General features: G+C 37.6%; 1 protein-coding gene across 1 annotated transcript in view; it reads right to left on the reverse strand.

The window, feature by feature from the left end:
- Positions 1–1,979: 1,979 nt before the first annotated feature.
- PDHX (pyruvate dehydrogenase complex component X) overlaps positions 1,980–13,734 on the reverse strand; it is a 33,452-nt gene continuing 21,697 nt past the window's right edge. The window contains exons 6-11 of the mRNA XM_040066527.2: positions 12,037–12,208; positions 10,463–10,610; positions 8,272–8,330; positions 6,996–7,154; positions 4,769–4,833; positions 1,980–3,501 (exon numbers count right to left, since the gene is read on the reverse strand). Coding sequence (XP_039922461.1) covers positions 3,237–3,501; positions 4,769–4,833; positions 6,996–7,154; positions 8,272–8,330; positions 10,463–10,610; positions 12,037–12,208 — 868 coding nt within the window. The 3' untranslated portion in view covers positions 1,980–3,236. The remainder of the gene's footprint in view (positions 3,502–4,768; positions 4,834–6,995; positions 7,155–8,271; positions 8,331–10,462; positions 10,611–12,036; positions 12,209–13,734) is intronic.

The following is a 13,734-nucleotide window of genomic DNA, read 5'->3' on the forward strand; positions in this document are numbered from 1 at the left end:
ACAGTGAGCAGAAATAAAAATGTCCAGAGCTGCCCTTTCTTCTTGTCTAGGTCTAAGCCACGAGAAAAACTTACAAAGTATAAAAGGGAATCTTTTCTCTTGTTCTCTTATCTTTAAAGGAGATAAATAGTGGCATTCATTAACGCAGCATGAATCATTTTCCTTAGTACAGGTACCGAACAAACAGAAATGTCCATCATTTTCCAGCTAGTTATTTTCTCATAACAACACAAATGTTTAACTTGACAGGCAGGGCCATTATTATGGAGAAAGGTAAGAACAGTTTGGTTATTGTATCTGAATGATTATGTACCATGACACCTACAAGTTGAAAGAAAATTGACGTAAAAGTGAAGGAGCGCAAACTGAGTTCAAGCAAACAGTGATAGTTTTTCACAGATAAAGATGAAAGATGTAGATTTTGTAAAGTAAACATGCAAAGTAGCCTGTCAAGCTTCCCGTAAGTGATTTTCGCCCCAGTTTAATCAACATGTAATTTCACCCAAATCATACATTTCTGTGTTTCTTGGACATGTTTCTACACATCTCTAGCAGGCTACCATGATCATCCTCCTGCTTCACTCAAGCATGACAACAGAGAAAGAAATCCCAAGTTCAAAGTTCAAAACTTATGCTTAACTAAAGAACATGCTGAAAGACACTTTCAGCTGATCAGGCTTTTTCCTGTTTAATCTATAACTGCTATACTGGCTTAGAGGAATCTGCTCTCTATGCCTTCAACATTTTAGGCACAAACAGAATAGAACATGACTGCATATGAGTCAGCCGTGTGCCCCGGCATCTAAAAGGACCAACTGTATCCTGAGGTGCAGGATACAGCATCAAGCAGAAGATAAATTACAGATATTTTATTTCATAAGGAGTAGATTGCAGGGGAAAAAAAAATCCCCAAAAGTCAAATATTCTGACATTAAAATTAGGGATTAAAGTGTGACACGCAATTCAAGATTTGCCAACAATCATAAAGTCCGGAATAGCTACCTTTTTTTTTTCCCCTAATCATGCCTCCTGTAATGGGAAATGATATAAAGATAGTAAGTATCCTAAAGGCACACATTTCCAGCACATATTAGTACACTCAATTTTTATGTTTTTTTAAAAAAATTACTCAAGAAAAGCTAAATTTTTCATCTGTGAAAATTTTACTTTCAGGAAAATTTGCTTCAAAAGCAAGCACACCTACTGCCAATTACCTGGCAATTTACCCATTGCTCCTATCCCAAAGCATCAAGATACTGAATATTTAATCTGTATGGGCAGGTATTTGTTGTCTCACTCCTGCTGAAGTGGTAGATGCTGCCAAAGGGTACATTTCCTCTGAATTAAAGAGATGTGACTGCCATCACATGTCTGAATTCCACACACTTCCTTCACAGGCTGATGACTGACAAATCATATCCGCTTCGAGTAGCAATGCTGGCAAAGCAGGCAGGTGTAAAGACACTGCAATTCCAGCTTGTATTAGCCTTGCCCAGTTCCGAAGCTCCAAAGGTTTCTCTAACCTGGAGAAGCTGCCTGGCCTGCTGGGACAGCACAAGGGATGTGAGCACCACCCGGTGGGACGGGACACGCATCCCATCCCATCCCATCCCATCCCATCCCATCCCATCCGGACATGCAACAGCGCCTTCCAGTGGCTCCGAGGGCGCGGAGAAAGCACTGGCTCGCAAGAAGGGATCGCAGCGCATGAAGAACTGCAGCGGCACACAGCAGCCATGCAGCCCTCACCTGCGGGAGCACCACCGAGGGGAACACACAGCACCACTGCAGCAACACACGCACTAGTGAAAAGCAGGAAATCAGATTTATAATTTTCCTGAAAAATCTCCTGGCCAGAGCGGATTCAGCAAATAATCAAAGCTTCTTTAAAAATATAGAATTTGGTCCTTTTTTTTTTTTTTTTTCCCCACAGTAATATGAGGTTGACAAACAGCTTTGGAAAAATTGGTCATCAACCATTTCAAATTGCAAATTAATCCTCAGGAACCAATCTTTAATATGGTTTATCAGTAAGAAACTCTTGGAAATACAGAATGGCTATGTCCGTTCCTGCACAGTACACTGTATCTGGTCATCAAAATCTCTCCCTACAGTCAGACTAATAATTTGTGAAATTTATGATAGCAGAAGAAGATAAAAAAGCAACATCATTTAGCAAAACCTCTCACCTTAGTGTTAAATACAGGTTGTCTTGCAAGTAGCTGTATACTCAATGAGCTGCTGCCATAATTAACTCCTACAGATCATTAGGAAAAAGCAGTTGCACAAACCAGAATAAAACAAACTCCCATAATTCTACTGACAATCTATATTCTCGTGAGGTCCTGTAAACACAGTTATTTCATAACATTTACATGCAATATCTAGTTCCATACTTATATGTAAGAAAGAAACCAATTTAATTCTGTTAAATTCAGGCCACTGCACTTGAGTCTCCAAGTTACATTTCAATACACACTGATGATGAAACACTTTATACTTACATCTACATTCCATCCATGCAAAGAACAGCACTAATCAGCAACCATTCAGTGCTTGAATTTGACCTTTCATACTGGGACCTCCATGAGAACATTGCTTGCACAACTAAGTTCTGGTTTTTTCAATACTTAAAGGAGACATTTAAGAAAGATTGGAACAAACTTTTTAGCGGGACCTGTTGCAACAGGAGAAGGGGTGATAGTTTTAAACTGAAAGCAGGTAGATTCAAACTAGATATAAGTAAGATTTTTACAGTGAGGGTGGTAAAAGACAGAACAGGTTGCCCAGAGAGGCAGAAGATCCCCCATCTCTGGAAACATTCAGGGTCAGGGTGGATGGGGCTCAGAAGACATCCCTGCTCATTGCAGGAGAAGCTGAACAAGATGACCCTTAAAGGTCTCTTCCAACCCAAATTATTCTATTATTCCCTTTTATAGTTCATAAAGTTTTATTGAGTTTTTTACAGATGAGACTGACTTTCCTATGCAAACATGTGCCATTGGCACTATACGTTTAAAGAAACGTGGCATGTTAACTTTAAGGTCTTTTAGCTTTACAGTACGAAACCTGGTTATTTCAGGAGACTAAAATGATGAGTGTTTCACATTAATTCATAAATTAAATATTTTAACTGTCCGTCTTCAGCTATTTATTTACTCCTCTATACAGAAAAACAACCATAAGTATATAATAGTTATCTATGCTGTCAAAACAGGAAGCAATCTTCACTGAGTTTAATTTAAGGCCAGTCGCATTGGATTCTCTATATTGGCTTTCAAGGTCTCCAGAAACTTTGAAGCCAGTTCATCATCCACCACTCGACCATCACTCGAAAGAGTCACTGTCATGAGTTGATGCTGCTCAAGTTTCTCATTCCCTTCTTCATCTTCCACAATCTTGAGCTCTGGTCTTGCTCGGCCCACAGCGAGGATGCAGGCCTGAGGAGGGTTTATGACTGCTGTGAAATCACTGATGCCAAACATGCCCAGATTGGAGATACTGAAAACAGACAAGAGTTTCAGTAACATCAGAAAAAACATATTCCCTACAATAAATAATCTCTATCCAACAACTCCTACGATTAAATCCCCTCCAAGGCAAAAGCCATTAAGTCAAAAATAGATCTGAACTATTGTCAGTTGAGCACGTTGGGACTCTCAAGGGTTCGGAATTCTTGCAATTAAAAATAACGTACCTTTTAAAAAGTCTTTCTTTACAGCAATATATTCTTGCACTGCACACACAGAAGCCAGAAAGTAAACCAGCAAAGCAATGTCTTAAATATATTTTGCCTATCCCTGTTCCAAGCCAAATGTCTTTTAGACTGAACCTCACAACTGCAAGTTACAATGGCTGCTGGTACCCACTAAACGATAAAATTTGGGCATCTAGGTATCACTCAACAGACAAAAACATTTCTGTCCATGTTACCATCTGTGAAGTGGTATACTAGGAAAGGCTTGCACTCTTCTGTGACCAGTTGTCTATGGAGAAAGCTGGCCCACTATCTCCTCCTTTCTGGTTATAGTTACAGCAAAGAGTGGAAAAACAATTAAACACTACAGTCCAACCATCAAATGGCACCTCTCCCATGTTCATCACTACACCAGGTCCTAAAGTGTCACATCCACCTGCTTTTTGAACACTCCCAGGGATGGTGACTCAACCACTTCCCCGGACAATCTGTTGCAATGCTTGACAATCCATTTCATTAAGTATTTTTTCCTAATACCCAATCTAAACTTCCCCTGGTGCAACTTGAGGCCATTTTCTCTTCTGTTACTTACTACCTAGAAGAAGAGACCAACCCACACCTCACTACAGCTACACTCCTTTCAGGCAGAAAAAGTGAACAGTGACATGGTCCCCCCTGAGTTTCCTTTTCTCCAGACTAAACAATCCCAGTTCCCTCAGCTGTTCCTTCTGAGACTTGTGCTCCACCCCTTTCACCAGCTCCACTGTCCTTTTCTGGACACACTCCAGCACGCCAATGCCTTTCTTGTGGGGATAGAACCAAAACTGAACACAGAACTCAAGGTGTGGCCTCACCCGTGCCAAGCACAGATGAAATGAACCTGTACCAAAGTAATTGTTTCCCCCTGATACAAGATGCTCAGTCTAGGTTTGACCCTCAGAATCATCACATGGCGTTTCATCCTAAACAGAGCAAGATTTTAAAAACAATGCGTTAAAAGACAGTGGGACAGCTGAGAATAAAACAGTTCTGAACCCATGCTGCATATATTAAATGCTTCTAGGGTTTTACCTAAAAGATCCTCCCTGGTACTCTTCTGGTAACAGTTTTCCATCTCTGGCCTTCTTTGCTAGAGCCTAAAGAAGATGAAAGAAGAAAACAGGCAGAGAAAAAGAAATTAGTGTGTTGTAATTGGTCAGTTCTTTTTATTTCAGGAAGAGATTTTAAGTAGCATACAGACATTAAGTCAGCAAAAGTCACCTGCTTTTTGATTTAGGGAAGCACGTCAGCAACAGTGTTGTTGTATCTGCAGTGATTTGGCAAAGAGACTGGGACACAAAACTTTATTTTCCCACCAATACTGGCTGCTCAATAAAATCTGTTTTCTCACCTTACAAATATTGTTCCAGTTTTTACAATGGAACCACCAATCTCCTTGGTGGTTTTAAGATTATCTAGCAAAATACTGATGAGATAAATTCACAGTATTCGTAACATATTTGTTAAAGAAGCTGACAAATCATTTCTGAACTTTCTACCAGAATGAATGCATGTAATTCTCCCGGCTAAACATTCAACTACCTTTTGAAGGGTGCCTGTAAGGCCAGTCCTTCTGTGATATCCATTACATTTGTGAGACTTTTCTTTAAAATTCAACAGAAGAAATGTTCAAATATAGCCCAAGAAGTTCATAGTATGTTCCAAGATAAGATAGCAGAGTTACAAAACTTTAAAATTTATAGTAAGCAAGTCAAAGTTACAAAGATACACTGAGCTTTATTTTATGCTTCTTCTCATCTCTGAATAATTAATGAAGACAATAGCCATGGGAACAGCATTCACACAACAGGGTCAATATAAGCGTGAGCATTTGTGCAATTGCATTATTTGAATGATGAAAATACAATGCCAGGATGCACATGACCTGGAAAGAAGACAAAATTAACATGCAGCAGAAGGGGACATATAAGCAATCACACAAAGAAAGCGTCTGCCAAACAACAGGGAGACTGACAGAGAAGCAGCTGCAGTTCCAGTGTGTGCCTCCCCCTTATGCATACCAGGTATGTATTTATTTCAGTAATTCAGCGAAGAAGTTGAAAAGCAAAATGATGTTGGTGGTGGACACCCATGTCACACATATTCCACTTGCAAGGCAAGGGGAATGCTCGCTGTCATGGCCCCACTGAGTGCAACACAAGCTGCATTTCCATCACATGAACTGCAGGACATTGATTTATGCTGAGAGGTTTGCAGTACCCCACACTATTACAGGTACTGGGGATGCTAATGAAAGCACAACACCAAACAATGCTCTTCCTCTTGTCAGTCCATCACTAACCCCACAACAATCTCAGCTGACCTTCCTCCTCAACTGGCTACTAGCGTAAGAAACTGTTTTCACAACACATTCAGCATAAAGTAAGCAATATGGACTGGAAAAAAATCTTAAAAACACCCATTTATGAATGTTTTGTGGTATGACCCATCTTTTTCTGCTAGAACTTTTTGGCTGTTCCCCTTTGTCAACACAGACTATTATGGTTTCTGTAGTTTTACACAAAAGGCAATTTACTAAGCACAGTGGTGTCTAGTTTGGGGACAGTTTTATGCCTGAGAATTTTCTTCCATTGCATTCCTCAGATGCCATAGGCTTTGATTAGCACTCGTTAAATGACAATAAAAGGCCTGTGTTGGGACACTTCATCATTCACTCTCCTTTTGCCTGCCAAAAACCACTCCTTTATCTGGCAACAACTGCCACAAATCACTCTGACTGGCACCTGGTCTATGCAAAATACTGTTCATTAGTCTGAGGAGTTTAATGCTATATCCTTAATTGAACTTTATATTGAAAAAAATGCAGACAGAAATATGTTCCATAGTATTACTGCACAGAGAGTAAAAAAAGCAGACATGAGACATTTTCTGGGAAAGGAAAAAATACAAAAAACCCCAAAATCTCAAACCCCAAGACTGGAAATACTAACGAAAATAGCATTAAGTAGTCTTCTCTTGACGATTAAAGACATATAATTATATTAAATTGCAGAAGTCTGTACGGGTTTATTTTTCAAGCAGTCTAGCCACCATTCAACTAAATAATGATATTATTGTCGACTAAAAATGAAAATAGTTCCAAAATTAATAAGAATTTTGAAATGTCAGTAATGCTGAAACTGCTTTAGATCCACTGCCTTTGTTATTACTGATGTGTATCTGGGTCACGTTACATTTTCTGCTACAGAAAACCATACAGCTGCTCTATTCCTCAGCCTGCTGCACATTTCAGACCCACCTTTGCAGAGGCAGCAATTTCCTTTATTCCCTTGGCAGCGACATCTTTTATGATTGGTGTAATGAGCCCTCGGTCCGTTGCCACGGCAATGGAGATGTCAATGGACTGCAGCCGCCTGCAGGCCTCCCCATCCCACGTTACATTCACATCTGGCATTTGCTAAAACACAGAGAGACAATAAAAAATAGACAGCTGTTAGAAGAATAACAGTGCAATCAGTTATTAAGGAAAAGGAAATTCCTTTAAGACACATAGTTACATACAGGCATCCATCATGTGAATTAGCTTGCACTGATTTTATTCATGTTTACTTTGTCAAAAAGCACGAAATGTATGCACCAGAAACTAAAACTGGCAGGACAGGCAGAAGTTTGTTCAGTGTAGCTAGGAAAAAAAAACTAATTACTACAAATTTCCTCACTGATACCACCTTATGATGGCCCAGCACGTAAAGCAATGCAACTTCTCCCACAAAATAAATCACAGGATGCTGAATTTTAAAGCATGCCTAGAATCCTATTTTCTGTCTAGATTGCAATTATACATTAATTATACATTAGCATTAAGCTGTACCTAAGCTATACCTCTTAAAATTATACATTAATATTTAGTACATGTTCAGCTATAAATCTGTTAAGTCTTTTCCAGTCCAGTGTTCTCTCAATTCCACACCTCCACAGGAATAGGAATAGTTCCCCAACTTAAACATAACTTCCTCTCTCAACTTTTAAATAGTTCAAATTATCCTCACAAATGAGAAAAACAGCTCTAACATTTCTTCCAACATTTTCATTTCATTGTGAGGTAATGCAGGCAATAAGAATTCCTTGCAATGAGCAAAGAGTGGTTGCCAGAATTTTTATCTCAAAGCAGGTATCACTGAATGTGCCATCAGAATACACCTGAGGTAATAACAAGGTTGGTATAAAACTTAAATAAATGTTTGTTCATAACTAAAAGAAATAAGATGTAACTAAGACTAGACGAATGATCTTGTCAATGGCTTTAGTCTGCTGACAAAGCAACTACTGTGACTTGCAGATGTTAACTGCAGTAAGTGGATCTTAACTAAGAAGTTCTCATTTTTGCAGTTTACAGCATAGACAGGGAAGAGAATTTTACCTAGAAATCTACAAAAAACTGACAATAAGCAATACAGAATTAGCGGCTTTACTGTGATCCCATTCATATCTCCACACAGACTCACAAAATACTTTCCTTGTCTCCTCGGCAGTTTTCTATTAAAATGTATTTTTAAAGTCAATTATTTGCTTACCCTCAGAGTAACTGCTGTTGCCTTGATAATAAAATCATTTACAGATACCTTAATATCATCTGCAAAAGGAAACAGAAGAATTAAGAAAAAGGGTAATAGTCATTGTTCATAAGATTTGCTTTATCAGCATTTGTGTGATGACCAGATTCCAGTGATTCAGTGATTTCCCCCTTGGGACAAAATGCATATCCATCAAGAAAAATCTCATGCAGAGACACTCAGGAGAGTTTCAGGAGACTGAAACGGGTAACTAAAATCAGGAGTGGCAGCAGAAGCAGGGATAATAGATACAAAGCAGATTAGGCCATAAAATTACCCTGAAATGCACAACATTTACACAATACTAAACTCACCGTTCTCACAATTAAAAAAAATTAGATTACCCTTCCACCACCATCACTACTGTCACCAAACCTGATCAAGCAGCAAAACTGCTTAATTTTCAAATCTGGTTTATGGCATGTAACACAAACCTTTAGAAATATTTTTGCAAGGGAAAATAATTTACAGATAATTACATCAAGTGAAACATTCTTAAGTCATCACAAATTTAGAGGAGTAAACCAAGTATCCACTTACCACATAACTGGCCTGCAACATTTGCCATGATTAGTAATCTATGTATAAGAAGAGAGACAGCATTCCAACAGAACATAATAGAACTTGCAATTACTATGCTGCACTGACAGAATTTCACATCAGACAAACCTGTACCTTGGTCATCAAATATACACTGGTTTCTGTTTACATCCTACATTCCTAACCCTTGGCAAAAATGCCACTGTCCAGTAGTAGAGCAGGAATACAGTTCCACATCTAATAATATTTTACCCTGCACCACTGAAGTTTATAATAGAAGATACAGTATAATAAAGTTTATAATAGAAATTACAGTGGAAAACACCATAATTTCCATCAGAAGAAACACAAAAATCTACCAGGACAAGCTCTGCAATTCAATTTCATGCAAAGATATATGGCTTTTCCACCTCTGCATTTAAAGAAATTATTTATTAAGAATCAACAACAGCAGGAGAGGTGTGAAAAATTTCAAGTGATTATTCCTAAGATCCTTTTCTGGTTCATTCCTTATGAACTACTGCTGTTTAAAGAAAATATGAGCATCAGAAAATTTCCTTGACGTTCACTTGTGGATAAGACAGCACTAGGAAAAATGACAGGTAGAAAAATGACCTAGGTATTGTTGCATTAAAAATTAGTCATTCAAAACTCCAGTGGAAGGAGAAGGAGCTCCTGCATCATCATCTAGGAAATCTGAATATACCAGTCAAATTTTATTTTAGACCACACAAACAGATAAACAAGCATGGGCTAGTCACTAGGACAGAACAGTTAGCCTCAGTTTCTCAATAAGTACAGCATAGAAATGTAAATGAAAACTATTCTGCTGTATTATTCTGAATAACATGAGCAGAGCTCTCATGGCTTAGGAAAGCTACCATTTGAACCTATAAACTTTCAAACCATGACAGCAATCATGAAACTTTAGATCAAAACTTGAAGGGTCTTAGACCTAAAATTTTTAATTTTTCTTTTTTGTGGAAATGGGGAGAAACATTGCAAAGCTGAATTATTGAGAATAAACTACACAAATGGTACCAGAAAAAAGAACTAATGAAGCAACACAATAAAGAATCCATGTGAAATTTTTTATGTTCTTTTTTCTTGTGCCAACAGCTGTATTCTACCATAAATGTCTTCTGTCTTTAGAACTAATCTGTGGTTTAAAAAAAAAAAAAAGAAGTATAGCAGGAGAAAAACCACCCCATTGTTTCTTCACTCTATAAAATAACAGGCCTTTAGATTTTTTTACCCAACACACAGACTTAGTACCAGTCTAGGAAGTGCACATCTCCATCACCAAACAGAGCATCACTATTTGCTTATGCAACCTGATCATTGTGGAAAATAAGACTTCTGAGTGATATGTGACTTGGCAAAGCAACACCTCCGTTTTCCTCTATCCTGACAAGCTGTCCAATTCAATAATTGCTGGGAACTACAGTTTGACTGCAACATACAGAATACTGAAAAATAATTATTTGATTACACAGTGGTCTACCTACATAAAATCTACACCTCCTGGGGAAGTTTATCCAAACAGGAAAAATTATACATTAATATAACCACACTAGTATTACCACATATTAAAGTAAGTCAGACTACTAACCTTTGGCCAATTCTTTTCTTAATTTCAAAACAGCATCAATGGCACAGTCAGCAGCAGCATATGCATGAGGTATGGTGGTTTTAGACTCTGTTAATCTCTTAGCAATAACTCTTCGGATGTTGCTAGCTGGAATTTCTGTGAATGTGCCCTGAAAGAAATCATATCCTGCATATTAAAAATCAGGACAACAATCACACTTCCCCTTTGCTGAAAGTACTCCAGTACTTGTGCATTATCATCAGTGACTCCTGCCCACATCAAGCATCCCCTAGATATCCAAAAGTGATACACTCCAACAACTGAAATTAATATGACCAAGGCCATTGAGTGATCTAGTGCATTCCTATTAACTGGGATCAACACAACAGGTTTTACAGAATAATTCCATTTTAGAGTATACAATTAACCTTGTTAAAAAAAAAAAAAAAAAAAAAAATCCAAACACTGAGGCATTAATTTTCAGCCAGAGTATCTAAGCACTATTCCATCTTTCAGGCCTGGCATATTGCTCAGATTATGCTTTGATCCTTTTAAATTATAAAAGAACATTTCCTCGGTAAATCATTGCTTTTTCAATTCCCTGTGTAGCTCCTTAAGACAAGCTTTACTGCATCTTTTCTGTTATTCTTCTCTCTTCTTCCAGATATAACCAATAATGTTTCAATGGCCAGCTTCTTCCTAGAAGCAGGTCAACTTGCAAGAATAAGTGACTACAGAAAGCAAGAATATAAATGATTCTGTAAAACAAAATTTTGTATACTTATCTTTAGCACACACCCCTTGAACATATAAGGATTCATGGAAGCCTTAGTACATACTCAATAGTACTCAACGTACAATAAATTGCAATATGTATGTTCTGGTGCAATCATAGAAACATTTTATTCTATAATGGATCTGAGTTTTTGAGTTGTTTGGCTCTTTGTAAAGTTAAAAAAAAAAAAAAAAAAAAGCCCAGCATTTTCCGAACATTATGAATTGTAGCTACATTGTAAACTTCAGCCTAAAAAGAAACATCAAATTTAGATCTAGAGCCAGAAAATGTTTTTCACAACAGCTTTTCAATTTCTACTAATGTGTATTTCAGCAAGGGCATTTATTCTTTAAAAAAATATATTTTCTGGTATTTCTAACATTTCAATTTAACACAGAAGCTAATTTAGGTTCTAGAGTTTGCGCAATTACTCTCCAAGGCAACCACCAAGAAGTCTTTTCCTTCCTCACCTCTTGACAACTCATTAATGGACATTTATATCTTGCAGGAAAGCAAACAAATCAAGTACAATAAAAATATATCATTCTCGTTTCTCCAATGCCTGCAATATATATTTTTTCATCAGTTCAATTTGCAAGCCACACAAAAGAGCATGCAGCCCATCATTACAAGGATTTGACAGTTTTAATTACATTGCCTTAGAATCACTGAAGCGTACTAAAAACTGCACATCACTGAGCTTGACATCTGGGTGGCCTTAATTTCCTTCCTCTCTCCAGATCTAGAAAACTCAGAGCTACTGAAGCAGCTATTGCACTGTTCAGCTGTAGCAATGCTGAAATCCTAGCAGAAGTCTTACCGGTGCAGCAGGCTGTCCTGGCGTGGAAACTGGTGGAATTGCTGGCCTTGGATAAGTAGTCACAGCTGGTGCTTGTGAAGGAGAAGGCACTGCAGCAGGAGCTGGAGGAACCACAGGTTTCAGCTCACTGGGTTTACCTTTCTGCTTCTCTTGCAGAAGTTTGAGAGCATCCCTGGTGATTAAACACAGTGAAATATTGACAACAAAGAAACTACTTAACAGTTACCGAAGTATTATCGTTCCATCACTTATTCTGTTTAATTAGCCACTTCCGTACAGTTAAATTTCTGTTCTCAAACCAAACATTAAGAAGGCAATTATTATTAAGCAATACTAATTTTGTGTTGTCTTTGTGGTATCTTTTTAGTAAATTCTCATAAACTTCCATGAATAAAAGGGCCTGAATATACAGTAAAAGAAAAGATTTGTGTTAGAGAAGCATAACAATCATCATCACTAACTGTAAGCATGCACAGTGATTTTGATTTTTGAATTGTACTAACAATTCTCCTAAATAAAAAGAGTACATTTATTCAGGCTGTAAAGCCTCAAGTAAAAGCTGTGTTATCTGTTATATTTGTAATAATATGAATTTAATGTAATTACTTCAAGCTGCTAAGTGAGAATTGAATAATACATTTATCACTCATTTCTCTGCACCTTTCTGTCATAAATTTGCAGAGTCAGGTACAGATGTTATACATGCCCATACTTCCTAACACCACACACTTTGGGGAAACAAAGCCAAAGTGTTCTCCAAGGATTTTTTTACTGATACAGCTACCACCACAAATTTTTGCTGCTGTGGGCACAGTATGACAGACAGGAGCGACTCCCATCTCTAAGCCATGACACTGCGTCTGCTCCAGGTGCATTGCACTTATAAAGCAACAAGCTAAAGACCAGCAGCAAGGAGGCTCAACAGAAATAACTGCATTTCCACCACCACCTCCAGCTGCAGAGCGAGTCAGTTGTAGATCTCTTTTTATTCTCCAGATCTGCTAACAATAGCCTGTATCATATACTCTAGATAAATCTCTGTCACTTCACTAAGACACAGCATGTACACAAAAGTTCAATTCCACAAATCGGCAGAGGAAATTAAAATAAATTAAAAATCCAACTCCTTACAATGCTACCAAGCTTTTAAAACACAAGGCATAAATACTAAACAAAGCTATCTAATTTCAGTAGTTACTGCTTGAGAGACTATTCTTGAGTGACAGCCAAAAGCGACAGCTTGAGGGACAAACAAGAGTTTGTTACTAAATTCTTATAGAAAGAACAAGATTTCAGGACATTACGCATTCTTAGGTCTTCCTAAAAATTAGCACTCCAGAACCAAGAATTGAAAATTGAGAAGCCCTACATAATGCCTTTTACCATTGCTGACTTGCTTCAATTGATTCTTACCTTCAACACATACTACGACAAATGATATTGAAACAAAAAAGTGAATGAGCTCAAGGTAATTTTTTTTCTCATTAGAAGTTGTTGCTTGTTTTCAAATTAACATGTTAGTCAAAATTTGTTTTAAAATTAAGTGCTTATTATTTGACACAACTACTGTACCAGGGAAAAAAATTAGATTTGACAGAATGACAATCTTTCCCTACCATGACAATTTCAGACATAAAAAGTAACTGCATGACATAATGCAAGCTTTCTGGTTAACGTATTAGAAGCTACCAAAACTTT

The sequence above is a fragment of the Hirundo rustica genome, chromosome 6 (genome assembly GCF_015227805.2).
Source record: "Hirundo rustica isolate bHirRus1 chromosome 6, bHirRus1.pri.v3, whole genome shotgun sequence".
Taxonomy (NCBI): domain Eukaryota; kingdom Metazoa; phylum Chordata; class Aves; order Passeriformes; family Hirundinidae; genus Hirundo; species Hirundo rustica.